The 14,579-nt window shown below is 35.4% G+C and overlaps 3 protein-coding genes across 3 annotated transcripts; 2 read left to right on the top strand and 1 right to left on the bottom strand.

Annotated features, from left to right (window-relative positions):
* Positions 1 to 164: 164 nt before the first annotated feature.
* Positions 165 to 2,027, top strand: TRIADDRAFT_55602 (uncharacterized protein; the record flags this gene model as incomplete). The annotated part of the gene is made up of 4 exons (XM_002111965.1): positions 165 to 218; positions 1,124 to 1,193; positions 1,322 to 1,437; positions 1,641 to 2,027. The coding sequence occupies 4 exons, from the start codon at positions 165 to 167 to the stop codon at positions 2,025 to 2,027; spliced, it is 627 nt and encodes a 208-aa protein (XP_002112001.1).
* Positions 2,028 to 5,616: 3,589 nt separating this feature from the next.
* Positions 5,617 to 6,330, top strand: TRIADDRAFT_23609 (uncharacterized protein; the record flags this gene model as incomplete). Its single annotated transcript, XM_002111964.1, has 1 exon — positions 5,617 to 6,330. The coding sequence occupies one exon, from the start codon at positions 5,617 to 5,619 to the stop codon at positions 6,328 to 6,330; it is 714 nt and encodes a 237-aa protein (XP_002112000.1).
* Positions 6,331 to 7,593: 1,263 nt separating this feature from the next.
* TRIADDRAFT_37541 (expressed hypothetical protein) lies at positions 7,594 to 10,381 on the bottom strand (the record flags this gene model as incomplete). Its single annotated transcript, XM_002111474.1, has 4 exons — positions 7,594 to 8,212; positions 8,306 to 8,423; positions 8,504 to 9,037; positions 10,258 to 10,381. 4 exons carry the CDS (start codon positions 10,379 to 10,381, stop codon positions 7,936 to 7,938), a joined length of 1,053 nt encoding a protein of 350 aa, XP_002111510.1. The 3' UTR covers positions 7,594 to 7,935.
* Positions 10,382 to 14,579: the final 4,198 nt, after the last annotated feature.

Genomic DNA, 14,579 nt, shown 5'->3' with positions numbered 1-14,579 from the left:
CATAAAATATTCGATCGATTATGTAAACTTACTCTTTCTTCAATGATATCTTGTATTTATCATCGATCAAAGTATTTAGTTTTAATTTAATTTGTACTGTACAGTATTCACCGGTAGATTATTTTAATAATAGCGATCAGTGATAACTCTATACTAACGGTACTATGCGTCAACGAAGGATGATGGAAAATAAAATGTGCATCGTTTGCAATAAAGAGGTAAATGTCTAGGCTAAATAGAAATGAAATGATGTAATGATAGATTAGGTCATGCCAGCTTTTGAACAATTAATGTTACTTCGATATCAGTAAACGTAACTACGACTCTGTATAAATATATTTACGTGCATAATACATGATAAAAATTTTGAATCGGAGTTTTTTACTCTCAGGAGATGTTGTGTTTGATGTAATCAGTTGAATTTCAACACTACGATTAAATAAGAACATTTTACCGTACTCATTGTCATTAACTGCTAGAGTAGGTCAGCCGATATTGTATGCAGTATATTAAAACATGCAAAACGATTACTTGCTACAATCGATCTGAATGAGTCATTCTAATCTTGTAGCTAGAATTAATACAATATATCTTTTGAAATTGATATGGATAGATCATTTTTCACTAAATATAACGAGGTTATACGAAGAATTTAATTTTGCAGAATCGATAGATTCCAAGACCTTAAATGATGGTATTTTGATTGCGTTGTTGAACCCTAATTAGCCATTACCTCAATGCTTCTATGAATGCATGGATAGTAGCTTCGTATGCAACGTATTACATATTACAGTAGCTAATATTATTTAAGCTAACTGCTGACAGCAAGATTGTAATCTATCCAAATTGCACAAATTAGAGATATTTTGTTGATATTATTCCACGTACTATCGATCTCTACAAAGTAACCTTCTTATTGGATGTATTAGATCTGATTGCAAACTTACAATCTCACAATCCATAGTATTAATTCGAATTCGAAAAAATGATAAGAGAAATACTTTTGCTACACATTGCATCAAAAAAATTAATCCGTCCATCAATTTTATCCTTAAGAGCAACAATAGAGTGATATAAATTCTTATTCCGTTATTCATTATTTCTATCCATGACATTTATTTAGGTGCCACTAGGTGCAATTTCCTGCTCTTGTGGGCATGTTTTCATTACTAAACGGATGCTTGAATCTGGACGTATGTAATAAATTTATCTTTACAATTCGCCTGCTTGCTATTGTTTTAACTTACTGAGATCTAAACTTGATTGCAACTATAAGTGATCCTTAAGATTATACCACACTCACTTTGTGTATTTAACTTAGATATCGATTGGAGTGAACAATTTGGCGTTAAAAGAAAAAGAACACACGGCGAGGAAGGCAAATTGCAAGATTTAGATCAGAACGTATTTACAGATTTACGACTTATGCGAATTAAGGTTGGTACTGCCAATAGCACCATAAATTTAACTTGCATTTTAGTTACGCATTGCACATTGAATTTAATTTATGATCTTTATGGAAAATCAGTCATTGTAGTTATACATTTGCAGTTTTCCATCACTTGCAATATTCTATATCACAATGGTACCATTTCAGTAGAGAAGGTCAATAACCATGTTTCTACTCTTGAATTTTGAAGCGTCATAAAAGCAAATACGGTAAAGGCACTACAGAAGATCATAGGGGTAGGCGAAAAATTCGACAAATCTCGTCAAACGGGATGGCCAACAAATACACCGCAAAAAGGAATAACACTACTATTGGGTCCATTTCGCCTCCAACGGAGCGATTAAACAAAATAAATCATCATCCTAGCCACAATCTAAACTGTCGCGGTCTTAAGAACTCAAAATCAAAGCAAAGACTGAATGGCAATCGATATAAGCCCAAGATTACTCAACAATTTCACCACCAAATTAATGTCACGGAAAATTTATTTAAAACTGCTGTAGCAGACATTAATAGAAAGATAACGAATCAAAATCTACACGATATTCTGCTCAAAAGCAATCGATATCAGATGTAAAAATTATATCAAATTTTCACAGATTATCTATGTATTATGTATGATTTGAACATTGAAAAACCCTTGACAATATTGAAAGAGTGTTGAGTTAATATTTTCACTAATGCAGTAGAAATGAACCACTTATATAATACTCTACTTTTTAAGCTGTGCATGTGATACAATGCATTATCTAAATCTGCAACTGCAACAGTTGAACAAGTCGAATTTTATACTGTTTATGCAATTACTGCACAAAGTAATAGTTGTAAGTAGACTAACACGATAATTTTAACTTGAAAATTACTCTTTGATTATAATTATGGATATATTTATGGATAGCTTGAACCGCTTTGATTCTAATTGTAAGATATTTGATTTAGTTAATCAAAATTTAGAAATCAACATCTAGTATAATACGTACACACAGTATTGTAGTACTATATAATAGTGAATTGTGTCGGAGCTGTTGTTTACTATAAAGCCTATATCGTACCCTTTGATTGTAGATACAAATATCTCTTTATAATTTCTCCGAGTAAAATTTAACATTGTCCCAATTGACGAAAAATCTGTTCTTTACGAACAAACTTATCTTCAAGTCTGTACCGCACTACAACGTTAAGATATTGCATGATAAATATGAAAGTAGTGATTGTACAGCATAATAACGTTCTCACTAGTACGAGAAACCATGTATAGAAATTATACGTATATAATAGATATGTATAATTCGTAAACTGCAACAGTACTTCTATACTTTGAGTGATTAGCGCGAAACCATTTTTAACTACCGAGTCAAATTAACGTCATAAATGCGTAAATATTGCATTAGAAAATGTTAACATCTTCCTTATGAAAGATATAAATAAAGATGTCTTCCATCATCAATTTTAGCATTTCTTATTTAATTCTTGCTCGACTCTTTCCTTACGGCAACTATACATTGAACGCCTAAGATACAATAGTCGTGGTTGTTACTGACTTAAAATTTTAAAGTGCCTGGGGTTAGCGCATATGTAGAAAATAAATATAACAGTAAAAGAACTGGCACATAATCTACATCGTACAGTGCACGATATGTATCGAGGATAAAAGCCTTAACTACCCAAACATCTTGGTTTGAATATGAAGATGTTCCAATTGTAATTTGTACGGGATGTAGCAATTTTTTTTAATTTTCACTTTTAGAATGTAAACGTTGTAAAATCAGACATAGCAAAGTAGATACAAATATATTTCGGACTATACTATAAGGGAATATTGGATTTGAAATTGAATTTCTATACTTATTTTACCAGTACTGGATATAAGTGCTTCCGGTTGTATCCGTATTACTTCGCAAACCGAATAGTTTGGATAGCAAATGCCTAATATATTGTGTTCCATCCCCATTGCTGTTGATCATATAATAAGTGCAGTACTGTACTACTATGTAAAATAGCATGGACTACTAAATAAATCCCGGGGTTTATTTAGTTCATGACAGTAGTTAATTCAATTATATCTTTTGATATGATCGAATTTTCCGTTTATCACACTTTTAGAAAGGGTTTATAATATTGTTTTCGTTCTACCAGAGCTACAGTAGATTAAGCATTGTACGCTTTGAACGAATCATTTTACTTGATATACGCATACGGGTACGTGTTAACATTGGGTATACGCTTGTACTCGGCAATCAAATGTGTATACTTTAAGCGCGAACACCGTATAAAATCTTGATGACCTCGACACAAATTGAAGTTTATTCAAGTAGACGCTTACGTATACTACTACACTGTATACTCTTAAATGAAACGATAAGTCCTAAATCGCAACCGTGATAGCGTTTTTTCCTGGCGATGGTAATTTAGGCAGAGACCTGTGAAAACAATACTTTTTAGAAGTTGGTGATTCAAGTTTACTTTCTTAGTCAGGGCGGTAAAGTTATCCTCTCTGTAAATCAGAAATTTATCGCCAAAAGTATGTACATACTCAACTATCATATCATTATAATCTTCGTAACCATGGGGTAAGCATTTATGACCACGGATATTCATTTCGATTTTTTCCATTGCAATTGCATTTTAAGAGATATCGGATCCACCCCCATATTTTATATTAATTCCCTACCCTACTATAGTGTACAGCGCGGCATATTGTTCGACCTCGCCCAGAATTTTTCCTATTCCAACTATGGCAACATGAGTGACATTTAGTGAGTTCGTTATTCTAATCAAGAATAGGGGATCATGCATATACAGAGCATACAAGCTTGTCCATCAAACATTGATTACCTATGACCTAGGAGATCGTGACCGCGTTATGATACTCTTTCAAATAGGCACCGCTAAAAGAAAGGTTACGACAAAGGTCATGCTGTATTGTGTACGATTGTATCAGAATAATGCACTTAAAACTTTAGTCATGACGACCGCTACCTTATTGCATTGCATAATACCGAAGGAGGGCTAAGTGATAGAGGATGCTGTATTAGCTATGATTGTATCAAAATAATGCAGTAATGAAACTTTTTTGCATATAGTCATGACGACCGCTACCTTATTGCATTGCATAATACCGAAGGAGGGCTAAGTGATCGAGGATACTGTATTAGCTACGATTGTATCAAAATAATGCAGTAGTGAAACTTTTAGCATATAGTCATGACGACAGCTACTCTATTGCATTGCATAATACCGAAGGAGGGCTAAGTGATCGAGGATGCTGTATTAGCTACGATTGTATCAAAATAATGCAGTAGTGAAACTTTTAGCATATAGTCATGGCGACCGCTAACTTATTGCATTGCATAATACCGAAGGAGGGCTAAGTGATAGAGGATGCTGTATTAGCTATGATTGTATCCAAATAATGCAGTAATGAAACTTTTTGTATATAGTCATGACGACCGCTACCTCATTGCATTGCATAATACCGAAGGAGGGCTAAGTGATCGAGGATACTGTATTAGCTACGATTGTATCAAAATAATGCAGTAGTGAAACTTTTAGCATATAGTCATGACGACAGCTACTCTATTGCATTGCATAATACCGAAGGAGGGCTAAGTGATAGAGGATGCTGTATTAGCTACGATTGTATCAAAATAATGCAGTAATGAAACTTTTAGCATATAGTCATGGCGACCGCTAACTTATTGCATTGCATAATACCGAAGGAGGGCTAAGTGATAGAGGATACTGTATTAGCTATGATTGTATCCAAATAATGCAGTAATGAAACTTTTTGTATATAGTCATGACGACCGCTACCTCATTGCATTGCATAATACCGAAGGAGGGCTAAGTGATCGAGGATACTGTATTAGCTACGATTGTATCCAAATAATGCAGTAGTGAAACTTTTAGCATATAGTCATGACGACAGCTACTCTATTGCATTGCATAATACCGAAGGAGGGCTAAGTGATAGAGGATACAGTATCCTAATTAGCCGTGGGCGTGGTGAAGTGATGCAAGGTCTGGCTGGTTCTTTTATACCTTGGTGTTTCAGTACAGTAGTTACTAGAGTTATGCAGTACTATAGAGTAGAGAAATATATCATCTACGTCTGTCGTATGGTCAAGGTTGTTGTTGACTAGCTGATACCTGGCAAACTTTTGCAGATGGCTTCTGTACGACAATTTGAAGATAAAGCATCACTTGGTCAAGATCTTTGCAAATATATAGCAGAGAAATCTTCTCAAGCTATCCAAGATCATGGATTTTTCACCATAGGCTTTTCAGGTGGTAGTTTACCTTCTATCGTTGGAAATTCCATCCAACAAGTATCATGCGATTATGGACACTGGCAGGTATTGCTATGTGATGAGCGTTATGTATCATTAGATGATAAAGAAAGTAACTATAACGCATACAAGCAGCATATTGGTAGAAAATTACCTACACAAGTTGGCGGTGAAATTATTCTAGATTATAGTTTACCGCTAGAAGCAGCAGCAGCTGATTACGAAAAGAAGTTGCGTTCACTCTATCCAGGCGTTAGCATTCCATCTCTCGATTTATTATTACTTGGTATGGGACCTGATGGTCATACGTGCTCTTTGTTTCCAGGCCATTCTTTATTAACAGAAACAAGTTCACTTGTTTCCTTCATTTCGGATTCTCCTAAACCACCACCGCAAAGAATCACTTTAACCTATCCCATTATTAATGCCGCAAAAAGTGTAGCTTTCGTATGTACTGGCGAAGCAAAGGCTGATGTCTTGAAAAAGATAATCTGTGATAACGATCAGTCATTTCCATCTGCAAGAGTAAAGTTAACCAACGGTGAACATATTTGGTTTCTCGATCGTGGCGCAGCTAGTAAACTACAATAATTCCAATAATATAATCAACGACTGACATAAGTACTTATCAAATGGAGTTATAGCCTGATTTAATCACTGGCACTATTGGTTGGAATAGCTGCGACTACTTTACCTTTGATCTCTTACAAATTTTCGTTACAAGATCGCAGTAATAATCTAATTACACATTGCTGTCCTCGTAGCTATTGAGTCGATCAATATGATTGGACTATGATACAATCTAGAATAAATCTTTTCGTTATATCTAGAATTCTTCCTACCAGCCTTGTACAGTATCTGAACTGTACTACTATAGCAACTTGTTAGTATGGTATAGTTTAATTCTAGTAATACTTATTGAACTGATTCAGTTACTATAATACAATAAAGCATTTCTACATGATAGAGAATTGGTAAATTACTATCTTAAATAGGATAATAATTTGTCTCAAGCTAAATTATCTTATGTAGAGTCCTATTACAACTACTTCAAAGATGCAATTGACGATTTTTTATAAAACTGATGAACAATAATTCGATCAGGTACAGAATTGTTTATGAAGTAGACTGGTGATTATTTGTTATTTCTAAAATTAATTATAGATATAACATGGAATAAAAAAATTACTGCCGAAACCAACATGCTATTTCATTCCACACTAGTCGTTACAGTCAATATGCCCGTACCAGGGACTTTTTAAGGATTTCTTAAAAATCCCTGACCGTACTCGTACCTTACGTATTGTAATCCTGTCGCAAACTTGCAAAGACCAAGGTGCTTTTTCAATAAAAACTACTAAATAGAAAAATTTATCACGATAGCAAAGATCCATTCCTGAAGTTAGGGATTTACTAGTACTAAAAACTAAAAGTATCGCCCCCGAACGTAATTAATCACAAATTTCAATTTCTGAAATGCCTAAAAAAATCGATTTTGATTTATAACCAAGTTGTATACAAGTAAGTATACAGCAATACATAGCTGTTGAAGGAAAAACCAAGCTGGCTCATACTGATGTACTGTATTTGAAATGATTTAGTAATGATAGCATGCTTTATATATCAGCCACTATTCTGCATCCAAGATTGAAATCTCCAAGTTGTCACAAGCGTAAATCTTGACAAATTTATTGAACAATAAAATTTTAATCATGCTACTAAGTGCACAGGCAAATAAAATATCTTGTGTGCAAAGAATCTAATTAAGCTTTATGAAATGGTACGACACAACATTCATACTGTATCGTCTAAATAAGATGAATATCCAATGAAAAGTTTTAATACGTTTTATAAACAAGATAGGCACACGACCTATGTCAATATGCATTCCATCTTAAGATATTATACTCATATTGACTGTACAGTAGCTTGTGCTAAGTATTCATTAAATGACTAGAGTATAGATGTTATCCCACCATCATAGATAGTATGGGCACCTATTACGGCGCTATACATAAAGTGATAAATTTGCATTCCTCAGCAAATCATAATACTTGACAAGGTTTCCATTCGCGTAAAACTAACAGCATATAAGAAGCTTTGCATAAATTATTGTATGTCAAAATGGCCATGTGGTTTTACGACCACTTCCATCAAGTATTTCAAGTTTGGGCATAAATAATACCAAAAACACTTTTAATCGGCCGAATTGCAGCATTGAAAGACAGCTTCATTAAAAAGATCAGGCCTATCGGCGTAGACGTGATGACCTGCACCAGGTATAAGGGCTACATCGACAAAAGATTTTGATCTTATTTTCTGAACTACATAACCAGTTTCATAATCAATCCATGAACGAGCGCCATACATCATAGTAATTGGAACGTCATCTCTTATCTGATCCACTCTCTTAATCATCGGATCTTTAGACCAACCAAAGGCTGCAGTCATCGACTTAAAAGCGGATTCACCACTAATATTCAAAGATAAAAGTTAACGAGTAGATCCATTGATCGTACTGTCATGTTTGTTATATATCATAAATAGCAAAATCAATTCATCTTACCTTGGTTCTTGTGCATTACAGTGATAAATGTAATCTAGGACAGTATCATCTTCCCCACCAAATATGTTACTAAATTTTCGCTGAAAATCAGGCCTAAATCTTTTTACAAGCTGAGGTCCTAAAATAGAAATATCAAATATATCGTATTCAATATCAACATAAAATCATAACTAGCATATTTCTAGTATTTTTACGTACCCCAAGGGCCAGAGACACGTACTAGGGCTAACGGGTTATACGGATCCATCAACATGGAAACAAACTTAATCCATCTTGGTATACGTCTTTGATATTCCGATTCTGCAGGCTTTTCAGGAAAGCCCCATGGATCGACCAAAATTAAATGCTTTACATGTTGTGGGTAACTTATTGCATAAGAAGCCGATAGAAATCCACCTAAGCTATGGCCTAGCAAGATAAACTTGTCGATTCCCACTTGAGATCGCCAAGATTCAATCGATTCGATAAACCTTTTCTCAACTAATGTTGGATCGTTATCGAATTTTGGCCTAGAACTACGACCAAATCCAAGTAAATCAATTGCATACAATGTACGATTCTGTGATAAGTAGTCGATATTTTGAGCCCATAGGCCAACACCGCCACCAAATCCATGTAGCATAAGTAATGGCGTTTTGTTTTTATCTTTACTCTTTTGCACTACTTTTAAGGTTAATAGGCATTCATCGTTACCGATTACCACAAGTCTTCTTTCACATTTCGCTTTGACATCTGTATTTTCAATGAAAATGAGTAAAAGAGTGGGCACATTGAGTTAATATTGCTGAAATGGCAACGTTGGCGATAACTACAGTAGTTTGATCTACAGTTAATCTGTCAGTGTTGTTTAGTATACATGATTTATTTACGAAACTGTACGTGCAATCGTCTAAAATGACTAGCAAAATACTGTAAGTAGTCTATTGTGGTCTTTAGCTATCGAAATAATTATCCAATTCTACATCAAGTAGATAAAATCGTTATAAGATGCCTTAGTCAATATTATCATTACTGGTTTATATTAAATCAGCTATTAAAACACGGAGTGATTCATGCAGAATAACTCTCTTCATTAGGTCTAAATGGGTGTATGCAAGCAACAATAACAGACTTTATCATTACTATTTCTTTAATTTGTTCAATATTGAATGCTAGTAAGAAAGTTAAGATATCATGTAGGAGAAAAGGAGATTGTAGAAGAACAAGAATTTTATGCTTTGATCGAAAACTACGACGACTTTACTTTCTCAAATTTCTTCCATTTGCACAACAGTGAATGCTTAAAACAGTTAAGAGGGTATTTCCAATGTCAAGAAATTGTAAAATAAAAGAATGGAAAGTATGCCCAATAATTAATGAATAAATGTACAAGTTGAACTCCCTTTTGAACCAACAATGATGAATACTACAGTAATGTGAAGTCTAGAGTAGTGCTAAATCGTAACCCCTTTCGAAGTTATCATCATGGTAAAGGAAAAAATATTGCTACTGTAATAGGTCTGGCTGGTTCAAAGTATACTCGTCTGTATGAAGCCCTTGCATAAAGCAATCCATCGAAAATCCGTTGTGCAGTATGATACGATCAGAACTGACAACAAAGTTTTCGGTGTAGATGAATTTTGAAACAAGGAACAACGGAGAAATAATGATTAGTTTTAGATCATCGTTGCATTGGAATAACTGTATACTGTCCTGCGATCGTCGTCCAGTAGTATTTTAACGGTCGAGAAGTGTACTCGTATTGCTAGTACCAAGCGTACTATAATATTATGAACATTGATTAAGAAATGATGCGTGTTATTGGTGAACAACAACATCGGTACTACTTGGATAATGGTTCAAATTTTATGTTGATTGAAAAGAGGCATTTTAATGATTGGATAGGATTGTTGTTGAATGGATTATGATCCTTGGTGTAGGCGTAGAATAAGTTGGAAATTGCGCTTACGCACTTCTTAAAATCTTATTTTCAGCATATTCAAGCATAGCAGCACTGGTCGGGCACCATCTCAACCAATTGCCAAACCATCCATTGGACTGAGTACTACAGAAAGAGTTCAAATAGTCAGCGTTCATTATCAACAACAGTCATCAACATTTTGCAAGTCATTACTACGACAATGTTTTGTCATAGCATCATCACGGTCCAGTGCTATGATGAAATGATTATGATTGCTATCTATCAAAGTGAACTTTTACCTTTCTGAAGACATTTGTAGATTGGTAGTTAAGACTCGACGTAGCATTAGAAAGCTTAATAAATCATTTCCTACAGCAATGATCAGGCGGCAGAATTTCAAGCACTTTGACCCAAATCTAGTTCACGATCAATGTCGTCGTAACCGCAGTCTAGCAATATTGATTGGTACGGCCAGTTGCTACAGTACGATGACGAAGTGAATTTCTTTTGTTTTCGCCATTCATCGGTACTGTGCACTGTACTGGATGTACTGTACACTGTACAGTGCTATACTGTACAGTACTGAGACGATCGTTTTCTTACAGTACAGTGTACTGTAATTTCGTCCGATTTCCACCTTCAATGGGACAACTTTTTAGTCAAAAGCCTGTACAGTACAGTACAGTATAAGGCCTGGTACAGTACATATGCTAATTCACTGTAGTTTTGAGCTTTTGTATGACGTGGCATTGCTCCCTTACAGTACGGTACTGTAGTGTACTGTCCAGTATTTCATCAGCCCACATCATCATCAGCATAGAGATCCAAAATTTTTTAGACCACTATGTCATCCTTCCAGGCTGGCTTGAACAACTTCAAGACAGCCTGAGTGCTTTCCAAATACCCTAAAGTCACAAATCCAATTTTATTTTCCACATCAAAATGTTTTAATAAGTGCAGCGGAACAATAGGATCCAGCCTGTGTCTCTAAAATACAGTACACACAAATCCAATTTTATTTTTCCATATCAAAATGTTTTAACAAGTGCAGCGGAACAATATGATCCAGCCTGTGTCTCTTAAATACAGTACACACATATCCAATTTTATTTTCTACATCAAAATGTTTTAACAAGTGCAGCGGAACAATAGGATCCAGCCTGTGTCTCTAAAATACACTACTGCACTGTACAGTCTACTGTACACTATTGTATGATGTACATCATCACCATAATAAAGTTGCAGCTAAGCTCTGCCTCTGCAAACGACGCCAAAAATAAAATCAGAAATGATCTTGAAATCCCAGTCTCCTATGTTATACATAGTCTATAAATCGATTGATCAACGGTATAGTGTACAATCATGGACTACTAGAAATTTTAGTCGTCCATAGGACAGCATAGGACTGCATTTGACTGGCGAATCATCAGCCATTTGCACGATGCAATTCCAATATACGAGACGCGGCAACACTAGTTATTTATTGAATTATAATTATTGTTTGTTTTTAAGGATTATTTCTCCTTATTTTGATTGGCTTTACATCACTGGTTTCCTCAAAGATTTGTGCCGTTTGTAGAGTATTACGTATGCATAATATTATGGGATGTCAACTGAAAAAAATGATTCTACGCGTAAATGACAACAATAGTATTGTCTATCATCAGAACAGACACCATTTTTCTTACGGTACTGCAGCCAAATTCAAAGAGCTCATGATAGCCTACTGGCATTGCGCATCAATAGGACTCTTTTTGAAGAAAATTATCCCAGGATTCAATTCAACGATGAAACGAAGATAAATAACAGTCGACAGTAGTTCATGTAGCAAAAATAAAATACTATCCTAAACGAAGAAACATAAAAAGATTGCAGTATACGACGTATATCCAATAATTAGCGTCCTATTGGATTTTAATGATGACAAGGTAGTAGCAAAAAAGTGATATTACTGTAGTGTCTATTCAATCGTTGTAGAAGGTGGTAATACTGTACGACAGTCACAAGCTATCCATATTGTCAATAAAGTATTGTTGCAAGATAATAGCGTACGGTTTATTAACGAACAATATTAAGTAAACTAATCTCCATGGAAAACTGGAGTGGCATCATGCGCATTCTACTTGATGTCTAGTTATCCTAGTGGATAAGTAAGACAATCATGCTACAGTAATTAATACGTGGTATACGTCTACCTCCAATATGGTGGGCTTATCCATTGACAAAACTACACAGGGGCTTAATTAATTAACCAAGCAGCGTAAACAAGTAACGTTGTTTAACAAAGTGAATATGACTTTAAATATGCATGCAGCTAGGCGTGGCAGACCAGCCCATAGCGAGTTACATCATCGCTGACCAGCTATTACACAATGATGATGACAAAAGGAAAATTGTTTCCATGTTGTCCATGTCTACTAGTCTAGTGTACAGACAGGTCGAAAAAGAGACAGTGGTCTGGACGCCATTGCATACTGCCTGATCATGGACACGTAGAGTAGAGAGAAGATTAGTGAAGTACTGCGCTGCCTGATGGGCGTCCATTCCCTACGTGTTAACACAGGTTTGACCACCGCATGCCCGCACGCACGCAACGCGTGCAGTACTATCCGATACACTAGTAGAGTACAGTAGCACCCCCAAGTGACTATTTACCTTGGACGTATCCAGCGCTAAACCCGCTGGATCGAGTACACTTTAACGCAAATCCTCACGGGTGGCTGGAATGACATTCTTGTAACCCCCCCAGCCCCCCCCCCCCTATGTACCAATAGACAAACATGGTCAACGTTTTCCGATTCAATATTATGTTAACGTTCTCCATCTCCGATTGATTCTTTCGACATTATTACTAAATTTCCAGAGCTTAATACGATCACCCTGGCCAACCTGATATTATCATTCGTTCAACTGCAAGCGGGTTGAAATTCATTTCCAAATCATAACGGTAAGTGATGACGACGTGACTATAGTCCAATGATTAATTTTAACGGCTTCAAGGATACTTACGCCTAGTTCAATCAACGCAACGATAATATTCTAACCCCCCCCCCCAAAAAAAAAGGAAAATCAACTTGATCGATCGTTTGCATACTCCGGGTTGATATTCTTTTATTAGGGGGGAAACCTTTCCATGCAGCGTGCGGTTGGATCGATTGGTTATACTATACTAACTAAATCAATGTTATCTTGATCGTTGTCATTGTAACCGCTGATGATAAATAATATTGAATAGCTTATCGGAACTAGATATGCATGGCTATAGATTGAATTGCAATACGATCCAATTTATAGTTACAGGTTACCGTAGAAATAGATAGGACAAAGCTATCGTAAACGATGACTACGATAATCGATTTCGATCGATCACCGACATACACGCCAATCATAACGTGTGTTTATTAATCGATCACATTACGCCTAGCGCTAACGATACAAGCGGAGATTCAATGATGGCTTGGATAGAACAGATTATTTTCACCCTGGCCACTAACTGTAGTATCCCATTTATACGGCAGCTATGACATACAGTATAGATCAGTTTTGATTTTTCAACAATTTAGCTAGTCATACTGTCGATTCAACGCTTGGTTTCTATATTCCAGTACATAGATTAGACCCTATACATTGATTTAAAACATACAACAATAATTCCATATTATTTATCAACACTTTAAATTGGGACAGTAATCGCTTAACTTGCCTTCTTTTCAGCCCTCATGACTGGCTGTTCATTTTGATCATTTTTTATTCTTATTTATTTACCTTATTATCCCCGCGTATTATCCTTTAGCTTTTTTGTAGCCCTCCCCAAAATGTACACTGTAATATTATAGTCAGAGTACAGGCTTTGTATACAACCAAATTTACCAGTTAACACTTCAATAACGATGATCTATACCTAATAGAGCCATGGAGAACAACACGGTTCGCCATTTTTCTCTACCAATGGCCATATCGTGCCAGTTCTGACTCTAGCCACAGCATGGATTGCGACGCGATAATTAATTAAACACGCCTATGACAGAAAAAATCACATTGTACCATATTATATTATGCGCCATTTTAGTATATAGCAATGTAATAAAGGAATGTTGCATCAAAACACACGTCATACAACTTGACTTTTCCTCAAAATTTTAATGCCCAGACTGTCGCTATTACTCAACACCGATCAAGATTAATACAAGTTAGTTGCTATTTTGCGCCTATTTGATATCTTTTATTTTCAGGTCAGCTCCCTAGATCATGACTAATGTACTTAGAGATATAAATTTCAACGTATTATCAGCATAGGATCATGTGATGAGAAAAGGCAAAATTCTATTTGTAATTCTAGACTTTAAAGTAGAAAGCAGAATCAAAGTTGTTATT

This window comes from Trichoplax adhaerens, genomic scaffold, assembly GCF_000150275.1.
Source record: "Trichoplax adhaerens TRIADscaffold_4 genomic scaffold, whole genome shotgun sequence".
Taxonomy (NCBI): Eukaryota; Metazoa; Placozoa; class Uniplacotomia; order Trichoplacea; family Trichoplacidae; genus Trichoplax; species Trichoplax adhaerens.
This window is presented reverse-complemented; position numbering and strand designations above follow the sequence as displayed.